Below are 26,694 nucleotides of genomic sequence, written 5' to 3'. Positions count from 1 at the left end.
GGGGCCTCCCAGGTGGCTCAGGGGTAAAGAATCCGCCTGCCAATGCAGGAGACGTGGGTTTGATCCCTGGGTCAGGAAGATCCCCTGGAGAAGGAAACGGCCACCCAGTCCAGTGTTCTGGCCTGGAGAATCCCATGGACAGAGGAGCCTGGCAGGTTACAGTCCATGGGGTCGCAAAGAGCCAGACAGGACTGAGCGACTGGGCACACACGCACGCACGCACACATCTCTCTCATAGAAGGAAGGCGACTGGAGACACACACAGGGAAACCGAGACAACTTGGGAAGGTTTTTCAGGAAGGCATCCCCTGGCAGGGCATCCTCTCTGGGTCTTAAAAAGAGAGGTTGATGAATGTTGTGTGTGGGAAAGTTGCTCAGTCATGCCTGACTCTTTGCGACTCCATGGAATGCTCCAGGCCAGAATACTGGAATGGGTAGCCTTTCTCTTCTCCAGGGGACCTTCTCAACTCAGGAATCGAACTGGGGTCTCCCGCATTGCAGGCGGATTCTTTACCAGCTGAGCCACCAGGGAGGCCGTGATGAGTGTTAGGAAGGCATGAAGGACGTTGAGCACCCAGCTGAGACCTTCTCTTCCACACACCCCAGGCCCTGAAGAGATGGGAGTGGTTCAAGGTTATCTAATGTCTGTGTCACTCGCCTCTGGGGAGGTGTCTCCATCTTGGAGTGCAGGAGCCCCAGCCTTTGGGAAACGCTGATTTAAAACAGAGCTGTTCAGAGGGCCTCAGTCAGCCTGGCCAGCGTTCATCTGCCCTGGACGCCCCTGGGGAAGCCCTCTCTGCCCCGGGGAGGTGGGAGCAGCCAGGCCCTGCATTTCATGTGGAAGACAGTTTTTTTCATCTTTATTTGGCCACCACATCTCTTTCCTTTGTGAACCCTAAACGGGTCAGAGCCAGCAGCTCTGTTCATCCAGCTCGGAAAACCGAATGCCATTTCTCCCCTCGGAGAAAAGACAAATGACCCGAGGGGACACAAACACGCCTCCACCCCCGTTCAGACTCCCCCTCCCGCAGGTCAGCAACAGACGCGGACTAGAGGGTTGAGGGTCTCAAGTGATCTGTGCCAGGGGAGGCCTAGGCCGTCACCCATGAAGGGGAGGACTCGCCACTGGGCTTTGCAGAGGGCGGAGGGCAGCACCAGCAGAGACTCACCAGAGTCATCTCTGCCTCCCACCATCCATCCATTCATTCAACAAGGATTCCTATAGAGGTGTGAGCAGGGGGCCAGGATTGCCTGGCCTCTGCCTGTGGGGCTTAGGGCCAGAGGGGAGACAAGAAAAACGGATAAAGACAATAATTGTTCGGGTAAGGGAGCTCACAGCTGGAGGCCTCCTGAGAAAAGGAGGTGGGGACTGGCCTAAAGTACTTCTGAGGCAGGCAGTGCCCACTGGGGCAGGAGGAGGCGTTTCTGCGAGCCCTGCAGGCCAAGGAGCCAGCACTGGGAAGAGTGTGTGAGACGGAGGGAACAGCATATGCAAAGTCCAAAGGTGGGGAAGCACCACCTCAGGAGCCCCGTTTTGTACACTCATTCTCATATTTCTCTGGCCTATCCCAGGGAACTTGCTGCAAATCCAGAGAGGGTTCTAGAAAGTCAGACTGACTGAACTTTGGACCTCACAGACTAGCCATGTGGCTGTGGGCAAGTGATTCCACCTCTGTGAGCCTCAGTTTCCCCCTGGGTCAATGGGACTAGGAGGGCCTCATGGGTCTGCGTATGGACGGATGTAGGGAGCGCGAGCACAGGGCTCGGAGGAAAGGGAGACTCGGAGATCTTAGGGTATCAGTGAGTCCCTATGTTTGGGGGTGGGCGTGGGGGTGGTGCGCTTTCCTAACTCAGGGGGCCTGTGCAGCGTGAGCCAAGCAGGGCCTCAGGCTCCAGACGCAGAACTAGCTTTTGCATCTGAGTCTGGCAGGTGGGTCTCATTCAGGTGGGTTCTGGATGTGTGGCCTCCTCCTTGGGGGCTTCCTGGAGGAGATGAGGCGTGTGCAACATGGATGAACAAGGATGGTCATCCACTGACTTCCTTCAGGGCAGGAGCAGCTGCAGGGAAAGAGCACTGGGCTGAGAGTCGCTCGGGCCACCCTGTCACGTGGGCAAGCCCCTCCCCCACTCTGGGGCCCAGTTTGCCCATCTGTAAAATGGGGGTCATAACCACGACTTCGTCCCTGGGTAGTGAGGTCATGAGGACAGAATGGGATCCTACCCATGAACGTGCTTCGCAAACTGTCCTGAGCTGCAGCAAGGTGGGGCTCTCATCGGAGGAGGACACTGGCTGGACTCAGGGTGATGGCGCAGGGGCCCGGTTCTAGCTGTGCCTCAGCGCCTTGCCGGAAACCAAGCTGAGGGCTCATCGCTCGGCTCTCCGTCCCCCAGGTCTGGTTCAGCAACCGCCGTGCCCGCTGGCGTAAGCAGGCAGGAGCCAACCAGCTGGCAGCGTTCAACCACCTTCTGCCAGGTGGCTTCCCGCCCACTGGCATGCCCACGCTGCCCCCCTACCAGCTACCGGACTCCACCTACCCCACCACTACCATCTCCCAAGGTGAGTCTCAGCTGCATCCTGGCATCTCGGCCACGCCCCTCACCCGCCCCGCCCCCAACCCACCCTGCCCCCTCATCTGCCCCGCCCCTCCATCCCCCGCTTATCTCCCCACCCGGCCCTCACCCACGTCTTCCCTCCTCGGCAAAGAAGGAATAAAAATTGTTTTCTTTGGCGGAAGGAGGAGAGAGAGGTTATTTGTTTTTCTTGCTCTTTAATGACCGTGTTTGTCTGCTTTGATGTGGACAGTAAAGATAAAAGAGATGGTGTCCTGCTCTTGAACCTCTTGCCTCTGCATCCAGGTGAAGAGAAGCAAGGTCGCCTCCATGCGCACGTTTAACAGAGCTTCTCAAACTATGAAAGTCACATGAATCTCTTGGATCTTACTAAATTTCAGAAGAGACGGTGGTGGGCCCTGTAGGTAGAGAAGGGTAGCACCCCTCCTCCCTGGCCCATGCCCCGCTGTCTGCCCTCTGCCTACTCCCTCCACTCCACACCGCTAGCACACAGCAGGAACCCACTGCTTGACTTCTGTCTCATGGAGGAGCCTCGTGGCTTCCTCTTAGAGGACAGGCAGGCTGGAGTTCTAGAAGCTGGGGAGAGAGGCCTCTTTGTGATTCCTGATGAGAAACTGAACCGTCGCCCAAGGTGAAGGTCCCATCTGCTGGAAGACCACGTGGCGAGGCTGTGACAGAGAAGAGCAGCCCAGCGGCTAGGAACAGAGTGGCGATTCAAACCCTGGCCCCCTGCTCCCTAGCCACATCACCTTGCGCAAGGGTGGGCCCTGATCCCATTGAGCCTCAGTTTCTTCATCTGTAAAATGGGAATCATTCTTGCTTCATACCCTTGGATGGGATTTGTGAAAGCACTGGTGATTTTGGTGCTCACCAAATGTTATCCAACAGCGCCAAACAGACTGACAGAGCCCTCAATGAGATCTGAGTTTTAGCCCAGATAAGGTTTATTGAGCACCTACTATGTGCCAATCACTGAGAACAGGGCTGGTGCGCAGTAGGTGTGGAGAAGTTGTCTGGAATGTTGCTCGGTTATCAGTCGAGACCTGCCAGTTCCTGGTGTCCTGCTCAGAAGCCGGGTGTCCCATCCCCAGTAGTGAGAGAAGGCAGCCCCCTCCCCCCCAACCTCTGCTGGATGGAGGTCCAGAGAAGGGGGCTGGGGACCTGCCTTCCAGACGGGAGGTGCCTGCCCCGCTTCACCCTCTGGGGCCAGGCCGCTGGCTCATCCCTTTGCTGGCTCTCTCTGCAGACGGGGGCAGCACCGTGCACCGGCCCCAGCCACTCCCGCCGTCCACCATGCACCAGGGGGGCCTGGCTGCGGCGGCCGCAGCCGCGGACACCAGCTCTGCCTACGGAGCCCGCCACGGCTTCTCCAGCTACTCCGACAGCTTCATGAACCCGGCGGCCGCCTCCAACCACATGAACCCCGTCAGCAACGGCCTGTCGCCTCAGGTAGGGGCCCCCGCCTCTCTGTCCAGGGTCCGAGGGGCCAGAGGCTTGCCAGCCCATCCAGCGAGGGTTCAGGGGGACGCAGGTGGCTCCCTCTTGGGGAAGAAGTCTCTGGTCTCCGCCACACCGCTGGCTGTTGGTCAACTCGAGAGGGTTTGCGTGGGAGGCCGGGTGGGGGTGGGCTCCTCCCACCTTCACTTGTCGTTCTGTGAGCCTTTCACCCCGGGTTTGTCATCTGCAAGTCCGGTGACCCAGTGGGGCAGTTGCAGAGAAAAGGTTTCCGTCATAGGTCTCCATACTTCTCACCACCCAGAGCTTGTTAATCTGGCCCATCGCCTGCTTCCTGACTGTGCAGACCGTAACAGTCGGCGTTTTCAGCGCACTGATGGAAGCCTTGCGCTGTTTCCTAGGGGATGCGAGCTGTGGTTGCGGCTTTGTTCTAGAAGCAGTAGTCCTTCTTAGATTCCATCCTGGGCTCCCTCTTCCACCTTTGGTCACCAGGAGTGACTAGCGAGTGAAAGGCAAGACCACCACCTCCTGGTGGAGAGAATCAGTCGGGCGGGGATGTTGGGAGGAGGCATGATTCTAGCCCGGGAACTCTGCTCCCATTGGGTCTTGGAACTCTTCCCTCACATGTGATTGGCTGCTGGTTAAGTCACTCCATGCCTGATGGAGAGCTGTTAGAAGTGGTGGGACCATCTTTAGATGAAGGCGGAAAGACAAGCTGGAGCTGATGTGGTTATTGGTGAGCCTGGGGAGCAGGACTCAGTGATGCTTGAAATCAGAGCGAACTGGAAGAACTGTTGAGTTCATGTTTGCTGCTATGACAGGCTCTCAGACATCCACAGGGAAAGAATTAAATCCAAGACTCATTTTACCCTGCCTCCCACCTTCTGAGACACCTCTCTCGTGTCTGTGAGAATACATGTGATGCAAACTTACCTGAACAGCTGTAAGAACAGGTGAGGCTTGGAGCGGGGGTGGGATCCCAGCCCCACTGTTCAGGGAGTTACGCTAGTGAGCATCTTTGAGCTTTGGGGTATCCCCCATTAAACAAGAGTGATTAAAGAAAGAGTTGCTAACCTCCTAAGAAGGGCCTTCTCTGCCTTCAGCATGCTAACAGGTCAAAGCACTCAGCACAGAGCTGGCATAAAATAGGAGTCAAATAAACGTTAGTTCTCTCCCTCCCTGCCCCCACAACCATTGCCAGGACAATATAGTAATATGAGAAATCTGTTACGTAAAGGAAAAAAATGGGACCAAAGAGGTCAGCTGCATCCCCGCAAGCTGCTTCCTTCCAACTACGTGATTTTGTAAATAAAGTTTTATTGGAACGCAGCCATGTCCATTCATTTACATATTTATGGCTGCTTTTGTGCTGTGGTGATGGCAGAGTTGAGTGGTTTCCAAAGAGACCACATGGCCTGGCAAAGCCTAAAACATTTATTATCGAAAAAATGAGCCACCGTTGGTGTAAAATATTTCCCCTGCTTAATACCCTTTAATTTTCTGCGTGTTTGGGGGATTTTCCTATTGCCTCAGTTAATGTGTGTCATTGAGGGCTTACTGGGGCTTCCCAGATGACTCAGTGGTAAAGATTCCACCAGGCAGTGGGAGAGCCACTGGAGACATGGGTTCAATCCCTGAGTCAGGAAGACCCCCTGGCAACTCCAGTGTTCTTGCTGGGGTGATCCCATGGACAGAGGAGCCTGGCGAGCTACAGGCCATGGAGTGGCAGTCGGGAGCGACTGAGCATGCATTCAGCTCCATCCTGTGCGTGTGGTAGGAGCTAGCATCACCCCATTCCGTGGACAGGACAGCTGGCGTGTAGAGAGCACGCACGCAGGGCCCCTTCCCCGCTCTACAGGTTAGGTTTCTTATCCATGAAGTGGGGGTGATGCCAGCTCGCACCTTGTAGGGTTGGGAAGGCTGACTGAGGAGACCTAGGTAAAGCTCCTAGCCCAGGTCTAGCGCAGACTTGTGAGTGCCCAGTGAACGGAAGCAGCTGAAGACAGAGCTCCCTGGGGTGAAGCTCCAAGGCTCTCGGGCCCCACTTGGGGGGTTGATGCAGACTGCCACCAGAATGTTTTCCAGTGGAGCCTACCTGTCCTCTTTGGGGTTCAAGGCCACCACCTCCATCTCGTTGGTGCCAAGGACTAACTGGCCAAGCTAACCTTCCAGAGCCAGGTTTAGACACAACGGGATCAGCAGCCGGCCGGGTAGGGATATAACTGCAGAGACCCAGGACGTCCATACCCGAGAATGGGGCCCAGGCCCAGCCTCGTGATGCAAAACAAATCAGAGGAAATCTGAAGAGGGGAGCGGAGTCTGAGTGGGCCCTCCAGCGCCCCTCACAGAGGGGGCACAGGACACACTGGCTGGGCTGGACCCGCGCGTCCAGGGCACCTGGCTCCCCTCTGCTGCTCTCCTCAGGCCCCTGTTTCATTGTGGGCTGAGCTTTAGCCCTGAAAGGAGCACTTTCGTCACAGGGCAGAGGAGAGACTAGCAAATTAAGGGGCCCCTAGCTTGGGGAGCATGGTTCAGCACTGAGATTAAAGGGTAAGGAGGTTCCAGGTGCTGTCTGGGCCCAGACACGTCAGGCGGGGGGTGGGAGGGGGGAAGGGGAGAGCCTGACCCGCTGCTGTGGGCAGTCAGACGAAAGCTCGCCGCGCCCCTGCCCTCCTCTGAGAGGCCCCAGCTTCCGCCCACCCCTCAGGGTGGACAGTCGTGTGGGGCGTGATGGATCAAGGGGACTTTGGAGACCCGTCCGGAGGTTCCCATCAAAGGTGTGAAGACAGACAGCGGGTCTGACAGGGGCAGAGGGGGCCAGGAGGTGAGCAGCTGCTGGAGGGCAGCGCAGGGGCTGCAGGCGGGGCAGACACACGTCAGGGCAGGCCGGGTGGCTTCCGGGTGTGGACCCCCTGGGGTCACGCTGCGAATGCTTCCTGAAGGTGCCAGGGGCTGTTTCAGGGTCCTAGGTGGACGTTCTCGGCTTTTCTGAGCTCTGATTCTCCATGCACGTCCTCCCCTGTCTGAGCGTCTTCACGCTTCCAGCTTATCTGTGTGGTCCTGGGATGGGTGGGCCCAGGGGTTCTCCATCAAGGGACGGAGCCTGGGTCCCGCTCTCATTTGTAGAGCCTGAGATTGACCCACCCCCATGCCCTCCTGCCTCGCAGAAACGCACACCCTTGCTCTCTTTTTGAGAGACTGACGGGCAGTGAGGGGAAACCATCTCGGGAAGACGGTCCTTCCAGCTCAGCGGACAGAAAAGCTCCTTCAGCCCATGTTGTGGATGAGAACACTGAGGCTGGGACCTCAGGTTAGGGGCCAATAGGCGGAGCTGGGTCATATGGGCAGCAGCCTCCTGAGAGGTGTAGATGACCCTGAGGATTGGTTCCCTCGGGGCCCAGGCCCTCACTCACCCCCAGAGCCCAGCCTGGCAGCATTAGGGAGTCAGCAGGTGAACGGGCCTGGCTTTGCCTGGAGGCAGCTCTTAGAAATCAGCTGAGGAGAACTTAGGACCAAAGGACCCTTTGGTGACACCCCTTTGGGTGATGCAATTCCTGCAGATGGAGCAGTTCGTACCAGCCCTTGCGTTGGAGTCGTGAGTGGGGCACACTTTCAAGGGTGACGGGTGGAGAGAGAGGGGCCGCTCGGGTCCTTGGATCCCCCAGCGCGATGAGGGAGACACAGCCCCCGCCCTGAGGAGCGACTCGGGGGCTCTGTGCTCAGATCCCAGAGTCTGACGGAAGAGGAGCCCTTGTCTGTGGACGCCCCAGTCTGATGGTGGAAACACCCACGGCTGTGCCTTGGAGAGCTCCCAGTGTGACGGGGGAGACAGGCCACGGACTCATAATCAGCGCTGACCTATCTGAGCTTCTGAGCAAAGAATCAGGAGCAAGGATCTGCTGGTTCGAGGGTCACGAGGGCTGGAGGCCCTCATGGTCACATCGGCAGGCCGCCCGTCCCGGGGCTTCTGCGGGGCCTGTGCCACCGTGTTCCGGGGGAGCAGCCCACGGCTGGGGCTGCCTTCTCCTCCAGGCTTTCTTAGAGGCAGCTTCTCATCCGAGTCAGAAGTGGAAACTGAGGCCCAGAGAGGGGGAGAAAATCGCCCAGATCCCAGCGTCGGGGTGGCGGCGGAGCTGGAACCCCGGGCCCGTGGCCCCCGCCGTGGGCGCCTTCCTGGGAAGCAGGCGTTTCTGCCACCACGCCTCTGCCTGCTCCATCACGCCGCCCCGGGCGTCATCCCCTTGGCTCCTCTCTGGAGCTTAAAGTGGAGGAACCTGTGACGGGATTTACATATTTACGATCTCCCCCCCACGGAACTAATGAAAAATGGAAAGTAGTCTCTAAGTGTGAAGTCAATCACACGGTCAGTCGTGATCACCGTATCTCCTGTAAGAGATATGCTGACGGCTTCCATGGAGCGAGTGCTTACCATGGGCCAGCCGTGGATGAGCTAAAGGTTGCGCCAGCTTCGTCCAGCCAGGCTTGGCGACCTCTGTTTACAGCTGAGGAAAAGGAGCTATGCAGCACTGTCCTGGTGGCTCAGACAGTTAAGGACCCTGCCTGCCGTGCAGGAGACCCGGGTTCCATCCCTGGGTCGGGAAGATCCCCTGGAGGAGGGCATGACAACCCACTCCAGTATTCTGGCCTGGGAAATCCCATGGACAGAGGAGCCTGGCGGGCTACAGTCCACGGGGTCACAAAGAGTCAGACATGACTGAGCAACTAACTTTCAACTTTGATCCGTCCGTCCACCCGTCTGGCAGACGTTAATTAGGCCCCTGCCACCTGCCAGCCCCTTGGTAGGTTCTGGGAAGGTGGCAGAGCCGGGATTCGACTGGCCTGGCTCCAGAGCCCACTGTGCTGTTCTCTCGTGTCTGCCGCGGAGGGTTGGTCCTGTGATCCACGTGGGGAAAGTGCGTTTTGAGGCCACAGTGGCAGTTAATGCCATGGCCAGGTTCATGGTCTACGTCTTCAAAAAGCCCAGCTCCCCCCCTAGATCAGCGGGGACAAAGCTCAGAGCCTTCCAGTTCTTTATTGGTGGGGTCTCCTGAATGCCTCTCCACCGCGACCCTTCTGGCATCTGCTGAGGCCTCCAGGGGACCTGATCCAGCAAGGAAGGACAATCCATCAGCTGATCATGGACGGATGCCATGCCCCTTATCAGCCCTTTGCTTCTGGGAAGTGACTCCAGGCCCCTGGGACTTGGGAAGACAGGCTCAGAGAGGTGAAGTGACTTACTGAAGGTCACAGAGCAGGCAAGTGGTGGCGATGGGACTCAGCAGGTGCGCCTGGCCCACGCATCTCACCTGCCCCTCGCCCTCGGCGGGATAAGGTCAAGCCTGATCTTACCCCTGAGCCTGGGCCCCTGACGCAGTGGCCACTGGAAACTCCCTTTCGCCTTTTTCTCCCCCTCACTTCCTCTCTGTGTGTGTGTTTTTTTTCTCGCCTTTATTGGCGACACTGCGCCTATAATAAGCATTTAAAATGAGTCTTGCTGGACCAGGAACGGGGAAGGAGGAGGGAGTAGGAGATTTGTAGGCAGGATGACGGGGAGGGGGATCGTGGGGTGTTAAATAGCCCAGAATTTTTAAAAAACTGATGCGAATCACTGGTAGGAGAGAAAATTATGAGCAATTACGTCCTGATATTGGAAGGTTTTGCCTAGCCCAGGCAACAAGATCTCATTAACAAGCAGAAAATAAGATTGAAATGGTGTGTAAAAGAGCTGAAAAATGAATTTGAATGCTGCGTTTGTCCACAATTACCCCCTCCTTCACACATATTTTATTGCAATTTTTTTATTATTCTTAATCTCTCCATTCCTCAAAGCAGATTGGGGACATCCTGGCATTACCGGGGCGTCGGGAGGAGGTGTGAAGGATTTCCCGCTCCCCTGAAAGGAGACCCTTCTCTCGCACATTTTCCAAGGTTGGGTTTTGGAGGGATCAGAATTCATTTCTCCGGCTTAGCGGGTTGTAGGAACATGGGGCTTTAACCCCAGCCGAGTGAGCGCTCCTCTGGGCCCTGCCCCGCCCTCCCCTCTCCTCCCTTCCCAGCAGCTCCTCTGCCTCCAGCTTCCTTCCCTTCGCCTTCTCAGGGTCTCTCCCAGGCTCTCCCTGTCCCGGGAGGTCTCTCTCGGGAAGCCTGGGGCAAGAGAAACTGCACAGCCTCCGCCAGGGAGCAGCCAAGTTGGAGTTCTGGTTCTGCCTCTTTCCAAGTTGCTGTGTGGCCCTGGGTCACTGGCTTAACCTCTCTGGGCCTCCTCTCATCATCTGAAAATTGTGGTGATGATGCTTACCTTTCCGGGGCTGCTGTGAAGACTAAAGGAGAATCTGAGTACAGTGCCTGGCAAGTGGTAGTGGTGGTGGTTTAGTTGCTAAGTTGTGTCTGACTCTTGCAACCCCATGGACTGTAGCCCACCAGGCTCCTCTGTCCACGGGATTTCCCAGGCAAGAACACTGGAGCGGGCTGCCTTACGGCAGCCACCTGATGAGCTCTCCACCCACCTCCCAACTCTGTTGCACTGGCATTCCATCTGTTCTGTCTTTTCCCCCCTTCCCCTCAGTGCTGGAAAATGCCTGAGTTGGTTTCCAGTCTTGGGAAGAGAGGACGCCAAGGTGCAGGGAGTGGAAAGCACAGGAAAGGCCATCTGTCCCCTTCCGCCCTCTGGCCCCGGGAAAGGATGAGCTGGGATGGAAGGAGTGACCCACCCCGGTTGGAAGGACGCTGATTTTCCCCAGGATTAGGGGAAAGCTATCTGAGTCACCCCAGCCACCCACTCACACACCTATTTCTCACGATGACCAGGGGTGATGGCGTAGGGTCAGCGGTCAGCTTGTGGAAATGACCGAGAGTCTGTGGCCAGATTTTCCTGGACCTAAAGCCAAATGCCCTTTTGCAGCATCTGCCCTCCCCAACTGGCTTTCACTGAATCAGTAACAGCCCAGCTCCCAGACCCCCCGCCCCCAACCAGTCACAGATCTGCCAGCCCTAGTCATAGCCCTGATGGGGGTAACAGCCCAGCTCCCAGACCCGCCCCCCCCAACCAGTCACAGATCTGCCAGCCCCAGTCATAGCCCTGATGGGGGTAACAGCCCAGCTCCCAGACCCCCCCCCCCAACCAGTCACAGATCTGCCAGCCCCAGTCATAGCCCTGATGGGGGTACCAACCGGGGGCGGTGGGCAGTGTCCACTCAGCTAATCAGGCCTGCCCGCAGCCCAGTGCCCCTTCCGCCTGACTCCCAGCGCAGGACAAGGATGAGCTGCGCGCTCAGAGAGTCAGCCTCGGGGTCCCAGGCATCCTCAGCCCTCCCAGCCCCCAGGGGGACAGACCCTGCCAAGATCCTGCTCTCACACCCAGCTTCCCTTTGTCCACGGTTAACCTACCTCAGTGGGAAAGGCTCAGTTATTTCCCCCCTGGAGGCTGCTCGCCAGACACAGCCACCTGCTCACGTCAGTCAGAGCCCAGCGCCAGCCCACAGGGAGAGGCCCTCATCTCCTGTGAAAACAGACCCGTGTTTATGTCTCTGCTTTTCTCACCCCTTCTTCCTGGGTGGAGGGGACGGGGGAGGGGAGGGGGGTGGGGGACAGACGGGCGAGACCTGGATGGGGAACTTTCCTGAACACTAGTGATGGGAGCAGGTCATGCCTATGGGCAAGTCCTGCTAGGAACTGGAGGGCCTGGTTTATTGCCTGGCTTCCGGGCGACTTTGGGGTCTTTTTATCATGGAGGGCACCCCTTGGCTTCCCCTGCGGCTCAGTGGTAAAGAGGCTGCGTGCAATGCAGGAGCTACAGGAGACACAGGTTCCATCCCTGGGTCAGGAAGATCCCTTGGAGGAGGGCATGGCAACCCACTCCAGTATTCTGGCCTGGAGAATCCCATGGACAGAGGAGCCTGGCGGGCTACAGTCCATGGGGTTGCAAAGAGTCGGACACGACTGAGCGACTTAGCACGCACACACTGGGCTTTTCTCCATTCTTAGAGGACTGAATGGGATTCTGGGAAGACAGAATCTTGAACCTGCCTCCCTGAGTCTGGACGAGAGCCGCGGGTTCAGGGCTGCCCTCCACAGATGCTCTGATTCTCTCTCTCTCTCTCTCTCTTTTTTTTGGTCTACCATACATCTGTAGCGATCAAGACCTCCCTCCTTGAGGAGGTATAGGTGGGAGCTGACCTCTGCCCCTCCCCATGGGCCTGGTGTCATCAAGCAGGGAAGGGGAGATCTAGATGTTTCCAAGCACCACTGGACGGAGGGACCAAGGTCTTCATAGTGTTTGTGTGACGGTCCATCCTGGTGACACACAGAATCTGGTATGTGCTCCGCAGTGGGCCTCCAACAAGCGCTGGTGAGCCCCCCGGCGCACTGCAGGCCACACTGCACGCAGCTCGCTCTGTGCCCAAGGCTTTCGAGGCAGCTGGTGAGCCAGCCTGGATGTCACTGCGTGCAATGCCCTTCATCCATTTGTTTGCCACCTGCTATTAACACAGAGTATGCACGTGTGCGTGAAGTCGCTCCAGTCGTGTCTGACTCTTTGCGTACCTGTGGACTGTAGCCTGCTGGGCTCCTCTGTCCATGGGATTCTCCGGGCAAGAATACTGGTGCAGGTTGCCATGCTCTCCTCCGGGGATCTTCCCGACTCAGGGATCGAACCCATGGCTCTCATATTGCCTAGCATTGGCAGGCAGGTTCTTTACCACTGGCACCACCTGGGAAGCCCAACACAAAGTATAGGGAGGTGCAGAAAAGAAATATACACAGCTGTTTCTGCTCTTCCCAAGTCTTTTCTGGGCGAGACTCACCAAAGAACAATGAGAGAATCAGTTATTGACAGTTGAGCTGGATTTCTGGTCAGATCTGATAGCAAGAGCAGAGGAGTTCGGAAAAGGGAGGGCATGGTCAAAGCAGGCTTCTTGGAGGAGGCTTCTCAAAGGGGTAACTGTAGCATTTGCTCAGAGGAAAATCAGTGAAGGAGTAGGAGGCTGGTGCAGACCGGACCGTTCAGTTCAGTCGCGCAGTCGTGTCTGACTCTCCGAGACCCCAAGGACTGCAGCACACCAGGCCCTCCTGTCCATCACCAACTCCCGGAGTTCACTCAAACTCATGTCCATTGAGTTGGTGATGCCGTCCAACCATCTCATCCTCTGTCGTCCCCTTCTCCTCCCGCCCTCAATCTTTCCCAGCATCAGGGTCTTTTCTAATACTCAGCAACTAATATGGCAAATGCTGAAATGGTGTCTAATTCAGACACATCACCGGCTCGGTGAGATGATCATACAGACCAGGCTTTGGGTCCCAGGTTGTCTGTACATACTCGCTATGTGACCACAGGCAAGTTATACGAGCTCTCTGCGTCTCAGTCTCCTCATCCGGAAGATGGGGCCAATACTAGTCACCCAGTAGGATTTTAAGAAATACATGAGATGGTTCGTGTGGCATGCCTGGCGCCGTGCCTGGCGCAGGGGAGGAGCTCACTAAGTGGCAGTGTGTCCCTCTCTGCGTCTCCCTGCCCTGACTAGAAACGGGGTGCGGGGTGGGCGGTGGATTGGGAGTTTGGGATTAGCAAACCATTATATATAGAACAGATAAACAGCATGGTCCCATGCAGAGCACAGGGAACTATATTCAATATCCGGTCACAAACCATAATGGAAAAGGAAAAAAAAAAGAAAGAAATTGAATTAGCCATTCTTTTCTGGGACCGGAGGCCTGGCTCAGCCCAGCCCAGGCTGGTCACTGGCTGGAAAGTGGCCAATCTGAGTTCCCTCTGGACTTTACTTCTGACTCACTGTGTGACCTTGGTGGACGCCTCGCCCCTCTGGGCCTCAGTTTCCCTATCTGTGCCGTGAATGCGGTGGGCCACCCACTAGTTAGGAACCATCCTTCCTGCGCAGAGTCCGTGATTCCCGGGAGTTCTTTGTAAAAGGAGCTCACGAGCCCCAGTCCCGGGCTCCGGGTAGGGGCCAGCCCTTCTCTCCAGCCTGTGCCTCCTCCCTGCCCTCCCCAACCTTCTGGGGCCCCAGCCTGAGGCTGGCAGGCTTCCCACCAGGCCAGGGGTTCAGCCAACCAGACCTGCCTGGCACGGTAGGAGAATGCAAAGAGGGGAATCGGTCCTTCTTTCTGATTAGCACGGGGAGTGTGCTGAACCAGACCGTCCCAGCCGTAGAGGGAGGACAATAAGGGAGATTAGCAACGAATACAGCACGCAGACTCAGGACTGGGCCGGTCCATCCCTGGGGTCCCTGGCTGTAGGAGAACTCTGAGATGGCAGGACAATACCGGACCTCGGAGGCCAGGCAAGTCCCCAGACAGGAAAGGCAGGGGAGACTCTGAGGGTCCCCAGAGAGCCAGACTTCTCCTGCCTCCAAGCCTTTGTACCCGCTACATCCCCTGCCCAGGTCTCCTCCACAACCCTGTCGTCATCTCAAACCCACTCCTACTTACTGTTTGGGACCTGGCCCCTTCCAGGAGCCTTCGCTCACCCCTCATGCTGGGTTAGTTGTGCTTTCCTTGTGCATTTATCAGTTTATCAGGGCATTAAAAGTACCTGTATGACTAGACAAACGTTGTTCAGTCACTGTCGTGTCCGACTCTTTGCGACCCCATGGACTGCAGCACGCCAGGCCTCCCTGTCCTTCACCATCTCCCAGAGTTTGCTCAAACTCATGTCCATTGAGTTGGTGATGCCATCCAACCGTCTCATCCTCTGCTGCCCCCTTCTTCTCCTGCCTTCCATCTTTCCCAGCAACAGGGTCTTTTCCAGTGAGTCGGCTCTTCACATCAGGTGGCCAAAGTACTGGAGCTTCAGCATCAGTCCTTCCAGTAAATATTCAGGGCTAATTTCCTTTAGGATGGACTGGTTGGATCTCCTTGCAGTCCAGGGGACTCTCAAGAGTCTTCTCCAACATCACAGTTCAAAAGCATCAATCCTTTAGCACTCAGCCTTCTCTATGGTCCAACTCTCGCATCCATACATGACTACTGGAAAAAGCCTTAGCTTTGACTGACTATGTAGACCCTTGTCAGCCAAGTGTCACTAGATAAATATTCAGTAATAATAGTAATAATTCAATTTGGGGGGCACTAACACCACAGGCCAGATGCTGTCCTAAGCTCGTTATACGGATTATCCCATTTAATGGTCATAACATCTACTTTGGAAGGGGAGGACCTGGAATTATTTCTGTCTTACAGACGAGGTGGGGGACAGTGGCACCAAGCAGTTTAGTTCATCTGTCCAAGGTCAGCTGCTAACAAGTGTTGGGGCCTGGACTTGAACCTGGCCCCAGAGACCATGCTGTTGGCCAGTACACGTCACAAAAGTAGTCTGTCTTCCACTCGCTGGTGAGACTCTGAGGTCCTTAAACCCTTTGGTTTCAGCTTTTCCCAGGGCCCTAAGAGGTAGGAGGGCAGAGCAGCTCTGGGATCCCTGGGCCTGGGCCCCACCTCAGCACTGTCTCTTTTCTGCCTGGGCGATTCCGAACAGGCTTCTGTCTGCCTCAGTTTACCCCCTCTGTAAAGTGGAGCTAATAAATAGTCCCCATCTCAGAGCTAGTCTGAGGAGTAAGTGTGCTGATAGACGCACGGCAAGTCCGCATCTGGTAGCTTGTGCCGTAGCTGTTTGCAGATGGGGGCTCCCAAGGCCGGACCGGGGAGCTGGTGTGGGGCCCCAGGCCAATTCTTCCTGGCACCTTTGGGGTTTCCTGCTCCTCCCTGCCTCTGGGTCTAGGCTCCTGACCTGCCCCAACCTCAGCTCCAGGGTTCCCCCTCCCTCCAGACCCTCCCGGCTGAGCCCTCTCCCCCGGTGGGAACCTTTCTCCAACACCTTGGTCGTTGGGACAGGTGTTCTGAGCTGCTCTGGCTGGAGGGGGTTTCTGTGGGGTCGGAGTTGATGGGAAGGAATCAGGGGGAGGAGGCTCCTCTCCTGGGGCTTCTGGGAGCATCTGAGACGTGAGCCAGGGTCCCCCAGGAGGCCCGAGCGTGGCCCCCACCTCCCGTGGGTGATTCAGCCAGAGACGCCCACTCTGTGCTCCTGTCTCCTCGGGAGTGAGGAGGGCCAGCCCGGTCTCTGGAAGGAGGGGGCCTGACCCCACCCTCAGCCCGCTCAGGGACCCTCCCCCTGCCTTCCTCCCGCCGCCCCTTTTGGCCCTGTCTGCGTTCCACTCTCCTTTTCTCCATCTCTCCTTCTCTCAAATCCAGACCCTCCCCCGTGCTCTGTCCCCTAATCTCTCAGGCCTGTCCGGTTTCCCGAAAACACCTCCTTTTCCTCCCTCCCCCTGCCCCTCCCCTACCCTCCCCCTCCCCCAGACCCTCCCCCTCCCCCAGACCCTCCCCCTCCCCCAGACCTTCCCCCATGCTCCGTCCCCTAATCTCCCACAGCCTCTCCCGGTTTCCCCCCAAACACCCCTTTCTCCTCCCTGCCAGGCCCTCCCCCCCGCCCTCCCCCTCTGCACCCCTTCCCTCCCTCTCCCCTCCCCCAGACCTTCCCCCTATGCACCCCTCCCCCGCCCCTCCCCCCATGCACCCCTTCCCTCCCTCTCCCCTCCCCCAGCCCCCCGCCCCCGTTTCTGTCTCCCACCGCCCCCCCCATCTCTCGGTACCCAGCTCGCCGATGGCGGGCTCCGGGCAGGTGCTGCGCGCGGGTCAGGCGCGGTCCCGGGCCCAGCGGACCTGGGGCGCGGCGGGGGCGGGGGTGGCGTGGAGCGGGGCGCGGGCGGGGAAGGGGGGACGGCGGATCCGGGGGGACGGCGGATCCGCGCGGCCGCAGCCGCCCGCCCGCCCGCCCGCCGCCGCCGCCGCGCCTTTGATCCATGGCCCGAGGCCGCCTGACAGTGGAAAATGCGGGGAGACAAAACCACTCAGTCAAAGTGATTCCCAACAACTGTCTCCCCGAGATAAGGACGCGCGGGCTCGGCGGCCGGGCCGGCGTCAGGGAGCGGCGGCGGGTCCAGCCGCCCCCGGAACGTCCGGCCGGCGCGGGGCGGCGGCGGCCGGTGGGGCCCGGTGCGCGTAGTCTGGGGGGGACCGGGGGCCGGGCAGCTAGCGCGCCCAGCAGACGGGCCTTTCTTCCTTCTCCTCGCCCCCACCCTGCTTTCCTTTGGTCCCCGGGGAAGTCGGTGATGCACTTGCTAGAACATTCCCGCCGCCCCACCTTCACTTCCCAACCCCTCTTCACTTCCTCCGAGGAGAAGCGTCCCTCCTCCAGTCTGAGCGACCTGCGCTCCTTCCCGGGGAAGCACTTTTACCTCTGGATGCTGACTTTCTGGATTCTGCTCTCTCCCTAAGCAAGAGCCAGGTTTTTCTGGGGGCCTGCCCTCAGCACAGAGCCTGGTGCATAGCGGGTCCGGTAAGCACGGGTGGAGCTGCGCTGACACTGGGCATCCATCCGGGTTTGCCTTCCCCGGGACCCCTGCCTTCCGAGGCTTTCCAGTTAGTTTGGCAATAGTCGAGCGGGCAAACCAAGAGCCAGAAGCCCCCAGAGAGGAGGAGATGCCTCAGACGAGGGGAGTGGTGGCGGGACAGCGTCTGTGACCCCCACACCCACCGCACAAGCACACGCCTTCCTCAGCCTCCAGGTTCGGCTGGACAGACCACCGCCTTCCTTGGCTCCTTGGGGTCCACCGTGGAAATCCAGGAGGCGATAAGAGGTCAGATTATGTAACCTGAGCGCAAAAGGGACCCCTCACAATCCCATCCTAAGCCGCCAGGGCTGTCTGGTCTGTTTGGGACAGGGAGAGCCCCCAGGGTCCAGGTGATGCGGGAGGGGGGTGCTGGGCAGAGTTGAGGGGAGGCAAACCCTCGTCTTAGGGGTACAGGCAGGATCTGGTTTTGACAAGACTGTTGGAGAGCGGCTTCTCAGAAGGTTAGGAGACTCAGTTGGTGGTTCCCAAAGCTGTGCATCAGAATGATTGGGAATGCCTGTTAAAAATAGAAATTCCCAGGCTCCACCCTGATAGGTCGTCGTTGTTCAGTTTCTCAGTCATGTCTGACTCTCTGTGACCCCATGGACTGCAGCACGCCAGGATTCCCTGTCCTTCACCATCTCCTGGAGCCTTGCTCAAACTCATGTCCATTGAGTCGGTGATGCCATCCCACCATCTCATCCTCTGTCTCCCCCTTCTCCTCCCGCCTTCAGTCTTTCCCAGCCTCAGGGTCTTTTGCGATGAGTTGGCTCTGTGCATCAGGTGGTCAAAGTATTGGAGCTTCAGCTTCAGCATCAGTCCTTCCAGTGAATATTCAGGGCAGATTTCCTTTAGGAGGGACTGGTTTGATCACCTTGCAGTCCAAGAGACTCTCTGGTGGAGGACAGGAGTCTATATTTTAAAGAAGGCCCCGTCCGAGGCAGCTGTTGTGAGGTTTGGCACATCCTGAGCAGCAGATTAGGGAGCCTTCACCTTGTCAACCTCTCGTCAGCACCTTGACCCCCAGGCCCCCTTCTTTAGGAAGTGACTCAGGGGCAGGACTGAGACCTCTCTCAGCAATCTCCAGGATAGACGACTGCCTTGAAGTAATTAACCCACTCGTTCCTTTTATGATAGACTGGTGCTATAGCGCTGCACACTTTTCACTGCCTAGAAAGACTCGGGAATTAGCCGGGCCTTTCCTAGGGCACAGTGAGCGTGGCCATGCCCAGGTCCTTGCAGATCTGATCGGTGGACAGCGAATGCAGTCAAGTTGCATGGGCAGTCCCCACTTTGGCGCAAAACCCTGGGAAGCCTTTTTGAGCACACTGAACAGGGAGACCCATCTCTTCCCCAGCTCCTGTCCCTCCACCCTGCTGGGCTGCTGGGGGCCAGCAGAGAGCATGATAGCCCAGCATGAGGCTGACGCTCCTGCTAGATGGGGGTCTGACCTGCGGCACCAGAGGATTAAGGTCCCATGAGAACACTGTCGAGTGTTACACAAAAAGTGCACATCCAGGCCGAAATTGAGACGTGACGCCCCGGGGCAGAAGCTCCTGAGCCGCCCCCTGGGGGCTGCCTTCTCACTGTCACACAGAACAGCCATCCCCACCCCTGACTCCCCCGGTGTCCTTCCCTGAACGCCCTGGATGCTGACTCCACCCCCAGCCAATTCCAGTCTCCCTGTCTAAGCCTCTGGGGAAGTGCCTGTCCCAGCTGAGGTCCCACTCTGCTTTGAGCCCCAAAGAAACGGGGTTTCCTTCCAGCACCTTTACACAGTCCTCAATAATAACAAGAAATCCCCCATCTGTTCAGAACCAGAGGGGCCAATGATGTGCCCCGTTAACTGTTTGGTCCTCACTGAGCTCTGAGGGCCCGCAATCGTCACGCCCATTTTGCAGACTCGAAGAGGCAAAGCTCAAGGTCAGCAGCAAGGGACAGTGTCAGAATTCAAAAGCCCGGTCTGCCCGAAGCCAGCGATTAAATTCTTCCCTCCATGCCAGGCGGTCAGAGCAGAATTCTCGCCTCTCCAGGTCTGCTCTGCACCTTGACAAGCTCCCGGGGGATTCCCACCTGCAGGAAAGCTTAGAAGCACTGACCGGAATGACCGTGTTGTGCCTTCCCAGCTCTTAGATGCCTCCTGAGCTTCTGGAGTGACTCAGAATGGTCCACCCTGGGCGACAAAGGAAGGGGACAGGAAGGGGCTTTGGAGGAAAGCTGCCAAAACCCCTCAGGGGAAGAAGCAGGGGAGGCTGGCTGAGGGTTTCTCCAGCCTGGGCTGACAACCTGCTGGACCAGGGTTGAAACCTCGCCTTCCAACCTGGCGACCTCGACTCTGGCACGCCGAGCTCCAGGGCTGATTAAAGGGCGCTGCCTGCTGGAGGTGTGTGGGCACAGGACGTGGACAGACCCTTAGAGAGGATCGGGGTGCGAGACGCTGATGGAGAGAGGGGAGGTGGGTTCAGCTAGGCAAGCAGGATGGTCAGGAAGGGGAAGGAGGGGAGGCTGAGGGAGGGAGGCGGGCAGACGGTGAGAGAATCTGGGGGAGAAGCATTCAGAGGAACAGAGATGGGAAGAGAGACGCCTGGAGACAGAGAGAGAGAAGGAAAAGGAGGAAGAACAGCAGGGTCAGAGCTGTGCAGAGGGGGGCGAGGACAGGAAGCAGAAGGCAGAAGCCAGGAGAGGCGAGGCGGGGAGGACGAGGAGCCGGGAGTGATGGCCTCGGAGACACAGCTGCAGGGAGATGAGCTCACGGCAGTGGGGTGGGCCCGATCCCAGACAGGAGGGGGACTCCAGAGCTGGAGGGGGCAAGTGCAGAGGGCATGCGGGAGCTCCGACCGGCCCTGCAGCCTGACTCAGGTTTGATTCCCAGTCCCGCCCCCTGCTAACTGCATAGCTTTGGGGAAGGAAGGCGCTGCACCTTGGGTTCCTGCATCAGGGGGTGTGGGAACCTGCTGGAGCCCAGCTGCCGTCCAGGCTCCTTCTCCTCTTCACGTGGACACGGATGGGCCAGATGTCCATAGCAGGGACCTCACCCCAAGCCCTGCTCCCAGCCCTGGCCTCCTGGCGTGGCGGTGGTTGGTCTCCCAGCCCCCGGAACCAGGGGTGAAAAGTCTTGGCCTTCTGATGAGTGTTTCTCTTTAGTTCCAGATGCCACCCTGACAGGGGCCCCCCTGTGATTAATGTCCCCGCTCCCGAGGCTGGGATCTGCCCCTGCTCCCCACCCTAGAGCTGGTGGGTGTGTGGGCAGCACAGGGTCTGAGCCTTCCAGAGTCCATCTGGTCCTCCCTCCTCCTGGATCCGAGAGCAGGGAAGACCCTCCCTCAAAGCCACCCTCGGAGGAGCCACTTAAATTCAGAAGAGCCGACTTTTCACCCAAGCTCCTGTTCTCCTGTCTCTGTGATATCCTTAACCCTGCAACCACGGTTAGGAGGTCATGTCAGCAAAGTGCCCAGAGCCCCTCGGGGCAAAGCACAGGGACCTCTGAGGGCCTGCGGGGAGGTCCCTACAGCCCCGATGACAGAGGCACTAAATGCGAGCCTAGGCGCAGATCAAGTCTGGCTCTGGCAGTTACCCCAGGAGGTAACTTGACAGTCGTCGAACCACATGGGGGCATGCGGCCTCCAGTCACTTGAAGGCTCTTACACGAGTGGCCGAGGAGGGGACTGTGGCTTGCTGGGGATACTGCCAGGTGGTTTAGGGACTGCTGTCAGAGTCGGGGACAGTTCTTGGAAACGCAGGTGGAGCTCCAGTTGGTCGTGGTTGAATGGGAGTGCTTTAGATGATAACGCTCCAGGTGGGAGCAGAGGTTACAGTTTTGTGATCCTGGGCAAGTGACTTGACGTCTCTGGGCCTCAGTTTCGTCGCCTATAAAAAGTGGATGACAGCAGTGCCTGATTCTCAGGGATGTTGTGAGCAGTAGGTAGGTTGACACAGGAAATGCTTAGAATGTTGCTTGGCGTGGAGTCAGCGCTGAAGCTGCGTTAGCTGGGATGTGCAGTCAGTACAGAGTCATGGAGTTGGATTGTGTTGGGAGCTGGGAAGCCCGCTGCATTGGGGTGCATGCCTTAGAGGATGGGGTGGGCACTCCTTTCTGATTACTTCCCCCACCCCCTTCTCAAACAACCCAGGGCATCGCCTTCCCAGCCCCGGGTGCCAGCCGAAAAGCTCCTATCTCATCCTGCATCTCTCCCAGCCTGGGGCCGGCAAAGAGACAACATCTCTCCATGGCCGTCCCCAGCCTCTTGTTTGTTTGGTACATCGGAGCCGTGGGCACGTTTCTGCTAATTTTGTGGCTGCCTTTATCAAATGGGGATTCACAGGCGCTTTATCCTCGATAAGTGGATTAGTCGGTGAGCTAAACAAGATGGTGCGGGACGCGGGGGCTGCTCCGGAGAAGATATTTGTTTCTCGAAGAATGGAGCTTGCGTCCCTGCCCTGTGCAACGAGGCAGGCAGGGCGGAGGAGTAGCTGGCAGGCTGGCCCTCTGAGCTCCTTCTCCCAGGGCAGGGGAGCGCTGACTCATGGGAACTCACTACGGCGCGAGCAAGAAGTGGGAGGGAGATTGGGTCCCCCTGCAGAAGCAGCCTTTGGGTCCTCTGGGAAGGAGAGGGTGGACCCCCAAGTTCCATTCCGTACCTGTAACCCCAGGCCCGTCTGGGGACTGTCACCTCCCTGGACAGCAGCTTCCTCACCATCTTCCACCTTCCGATGCCTTTCTCTTCCCTCCTCGCTTTCCTTCAAGCCTGTTACTTTTTTTTGTTTCTTTTCTGTCTTCCCTCAAACGCCTCTAAAGGGCTTTTGCTAAATGTTGTGAATTCAGACGTAGATGAGACATAGTCCTTGCTTTTACAGACAGACCAAACCAAACCCAGAGGTCCCCACAGACGGCAACAAGAGGCAACTCTGGGCACACGCTGGGCTTCTGGAGGCTCACTCCAGAGTCCAAAATGTGCCCCCCAAGAAGGCCCCCAGAGGTCCCCACACATGGCAACAAGAGGCAACTCTGGGCGCACGCTGGGCTTCCGGAGGCTCACTCCAGAGTGCAAAATGTGCCCCCCGAGAAGGCCCTGGGAGTCATGAGCAGCATGTCACAGACTGCTCACGGATTACCTTTAAAACGCATGCTCATTTTGCCTGCTTTGCCGCTGTGGAGCCATATTTGTTGGCCATCATAATAAAATTAATTAGCACCAGGGGAAGTTGATGCTCCAGGAAGCTGTGCCATGTCACCTTGTGACTTGGCGTGGTGCGTGACGCCATGCAGCAGAGTGGATGTCGAGGCTGGGAGAGAGGCATAGATGGCTGGATGTGTGGAGTCTGGGTGGCCCAGAGGCTGATGTAATCCTAGCAGGTGCAGGGCGTGCAGAAGGAGGACTCGGGTCCGAGTGGACGTGTGGAGGTCAAGGCCGGAAGGGGAGGCGGGCAGTGCCCAGGGGAGAGGTTGAGGCAGAGACGTGGATTTCAGCAGCGTCTCTCTAGAGAGACCAGGAGGCGGAATGTACGTTTAGAGGGAGAGGAGAGAAAGAGGCTGGGAGGACGCTTGGCCCAGCTGTCCCTCTAGGTGGAGGAGAACGCGGGGGGCCTCAAACATTTGCTTTTCCCTTCTGTGTTTAGTGTGGTGGCCAGGATCTTGCTGTCTCGCTCTCTGCTGCAGTGCAGTCTGGTTGGAGGGGGGCGGGGAGCAGAGACTCTTCTCAGAAGGGAAGGAAGGATGGAGCAGAGCGACCAGGGTCCCCAGCTGGTCCTTTGCAGTGCCTGTCCTCCCCAAGCTGCCTCCAGCTGAGTGTGATTTCGCTATTTATTTACATGTAATTATTGCTATGAGGTGCAGATATTAACGCTGTCAAGAGCAATTTGCTCTGACATTTTTCACTTGCTCAGTGCCCCCGCCACTCTTCGACGGAGCCCAGGGCTCTCCCTGCTCGGGCCGCTGCGCGCTCGGTGGCCCGGCCGGGAACCACCCAGCCGGCAAGGAGTGGCGTCCGTGAGCTCACCCGGCTCCTCTGCAAACTCATTAAGCTTCGAAATTGAATTTGGTCCGGGAGAGGGCTGGCTGGGCCCTGCTCCACCCAGACGAGGCTGACTCAAGGCCTCTCTGCCCTGCCCTCCTCCAAGACAACCTGGCAGGGGCTGGTGGCGGAGGCTGGCAGAGGACAGCTGGTGAAGCGGGTAGAGGGTCGTTGCCAGAGAGGTGGGCGCACACAGCCACCAAGGGTCAGTCAGGACCACTGACACCCTCTCGACCCCACCAGCTGCTCCCCCGACAAGAAAACCAGGCAGCTCTAACTTTGGGGAACATTGCTGCAATTGACTGCTGTACCCCTCTAACAAAGAGGCTTCCCGTGGGACCACGCAAGCATTGTAGGCAGCCTGCAAAGAATGGTACCATGGGGTTGGGGCGGGGCGAGGTACCAAGCTGGCCCTGCAAGAGGAAAATGCTAGAAAGAGAATCGACTTTGGAGTTACACTTTCTGAGTTCAAATCCCAGCCCACCACTTCCTGATTGTACAGACTTGGGCGAGTGTTTTAGTTTCCTCGAGCCTCAGTTTCCTGATCTGTAACATGGAAGAGCCAATACCCATATTTCACTGAACCTGATGATTTGATCAGGTGTCCCTGGTGGCTCAGTGCTAAAGAATCTCCTTGCTAATGCAAGAGACACAGGTCCGGTCCCTGGGTCCAGAAGATCCCCTGGAGGAGGAAATGACAACCCACTCTGATATTTTTGCCTGGGAAATCCCATGGACAGAGGAGCCTGGCAGGCTATAGTCCACGGGGTCGCAAAGAGTCAAATTGACTTAGCGAGTCAACAAGACAATTTGAGGCTGGCCCTTTCTTTTGCTTCTCAGAAGGCCTCAACAAATGCTTCGCACGCAACCAGCATCCGGGCTGCCGCGATAGGCATAGCACGGTGCTGTGGGTGGTAAAATGAGTTCCAGTTTTTCCAAGACTGAAGTCACATCATTCGATGGCTGTGCTAAGGAGTGAATGGCAGTGCCTCCCGCACCCATAGTAGGTGCTCAGCACATAGTAGGTGCTTACGGATGGAAGGTTTGGATCGGGTTTCCTTGTGAGCCTCTGGATCACGAGGGGCTGCTTTATATAGACGAGAAGATTGAGGTTTGCTCCTCTTTTCATTCCCTCTTTCCACGTTCGGGGCGTTGCTCCTCCCAGAGGGCCAGCAGGGCCTGAGCCATCAGGGCAGCGAGTCCCTAACGCATTGTGATACGTGCCAGCTTGTCGGCCCAGGTTCTAACGAGGCCTCCCTGCCACCACTCACTCCCTGCCATGGCCAATCTGCGTCCAGTCTCGGGTAATTACTGAGAGGGAGCTCCCCCACCCCGCCGGGGGCGCCGAGAGCCCAGGCCACCCTGTCCCCTACCTCCTCTCCCAGCCCGCCCAGCCAAAGTCAGCGAGGCCCCCTCCCCCTCCCCCTCGGCCCTCCCCCCCCCCCCGCCCCCCCCCCAGCTCAGCCAATTAGGCCCCTGACACCTGGAGCCGCTGACAAACTGCTTCTGTCTCTTGCTCTCTGTCTCTCATTAGGGCCGCTGAGCAGGGGAGGGGAGGGGGAGGAGATGGCATCCTTCATGCTTAGTAAGGCCAGATACATTAATTACAAAACGGCCATTTGCCGCGTGAAAGTGTGCTAATTAAATTTATGCAATCATTATCTTTAAATAGTCATATCTTTCCCGGCGATCGGCCCCTTCCTTCTCCAACCCTGCCGCCGCTCGGAGCGGACTTGCGCTAATCCCGGCCCCCCATTATCGCACCATCGGAGACTTCGTCTGAACCCTCCGCACCCGCTCGGCTCCAGCACCCGCCGGGTCCCGGGGCCGGAGCACGGGGCCTGCACACCCATCCTGGCACCGAGCGCCTTCAGGCTGGGGCCAACCCGGAGTCCACCGAGGGAGAGGGAAGCCCAAGCCGGCCCTCCCCCACCGGTATTTCTAGATGTTTCCAGAGATACAGTTTGACATCTTATTGACCAGACACTGGAAATGTGTGTGAGAGAGAGCACCTTGGCTTCTTGGAAGACATTCTGTGCACCCCACCCACTTTATATGTGCACCCTCATTTTCTAAATGCACCCCCATTTCTACATACACCCCCATGTTCTAGACAGCTTTTAGCTAAGCCTTCAGGACCCCTGAGGTGAAGAGGGGGCTCTGACACCCACAGAGCTGAGGGGAGGGGAGGGACCTTCCCTTCCTTTTCATCCATCCAGTCTATGCCAGGCCTTGTGCTGGGGATAAACAGAAGAGTCACACAGTCACAGGTGTGAGTTCATGCTCACACACATTCGCACACATAGGCCTCTCGCAGCACTCACACGAGCTCACAAGCACACGCACAGAACTCACACCCGCGCATGCACTCTCACGTGCACACGTGTGCACATAGCGGCACTCACACGTGCACGCCGTATGCCCACGCACCGTATGCCCACGACTCACAGACACACGCAAGCACCGGCTGGACACCCGCAGTGCGATGGGCAGTGGGGAGAGGGCGCTCATTGCGCCTCTAGCAGCTCTTGGGCAGACCCAGGGGCAAGGTCGCTCTTTGGCCAGGGCAGAAAGGGGGACCCCAGTCGGGCTGAAAATCTTCTCTCAGAGAGGCCCATTTTTGGCTTCCCCTGTCTGCATGTCCCCCTCCACACACCAGGAGGCTCTTACAGGAGGTCTTGGCTGAGTCCTCGCTCTGCAGAAATTACCCTCCCTGCTTTCCTCTCCAATCAAACAGAGCCTGTCTCCTGAAGTCTTTTCGGGCGCCCTGTGTTGAACTGGGCTTCCCTGACAGCTCAGTTGGTAAAGGATCCGCCTGCAATGTGGGATACCTCGGTTCTGTCCCTGGGTCGGGAAGATCCCCTGGAGAAGGACTAGAGTACCCACTCCAGTATTCTGGCCTGGAGAATCCCATGGACAGTCCATGGGGTCGCAAAGGGTCGGACAGGACCGAGCGACTTTCACTTACGTTGAGCTACCCCATGGAGTGGAGAGAGAAGCCGGTGGGCTCTGGGGGCGGGGCCGGAGGGGGCAGTTCTCCTGAGTGCGCCGGGAGCCTCTGAGGCCTCCAGGCCCCGGGGGGCACCCTCAGAGAGGCCACCGAGGGGGGCAGGCTGGACACGTGCCCAGACACGTGGGCGGCATCCGCAGCAGCACTCACATGTAAGACTCACTCATGGTGCTCACTCACGTGCACACAAGTACTCTCACACGAGACTCACATGAGCTCACACACAGAACTCACGTGCACGCACTGC

The 26,694-nt window shown here is 57.8% G+C and overlaps 1 protein-coding gene across 3 annotated transcripts in view; it reads left to right on the top strand.

Moving 5' to 3' along the window:
- Window positions 1–26,694, top strand: part of PAX7 (paired box 7) — a 107,401-nt gene that overhangs the window by 61,290 nt on the left and 19,417 nt on the right. For all 3 annotated transcript variants that reach the window (XM_060411511.1, XM_027965644.3, XM_027965643.3), the window contains exons 6-7: window positions 2,392–2,557; window positions 3,818–4,020. In XM_060411511.1, the coding sequence (XP_060267494.1) occupies window positions 2,392–2,557; window positions 3,818–4,020 (369 nt within the window). The remainder of the gene's footprint in view (window positions 1–2,391; window positions 2,558–3,817; window positions 4,021–26,694) is intronic.

Source organism: Ovis aries, chromosome 2 (genome assembly GCF_016772045.2).
Source record: "Ovis aries strain OAR_USU_Benz2616 breed Rambouillet chromosome 2, ARS-UI_Ramb_v3.0, whole genome shotgun sequence".
NCBI lineage: Eukaryota > Metazoa > Chordata > Mammalia > Artiodactyla > Bovidae > Ovis > Ovis aries.
This window is presented reverse-complemented; position numbering and strand designations above follow the sequence as displayed.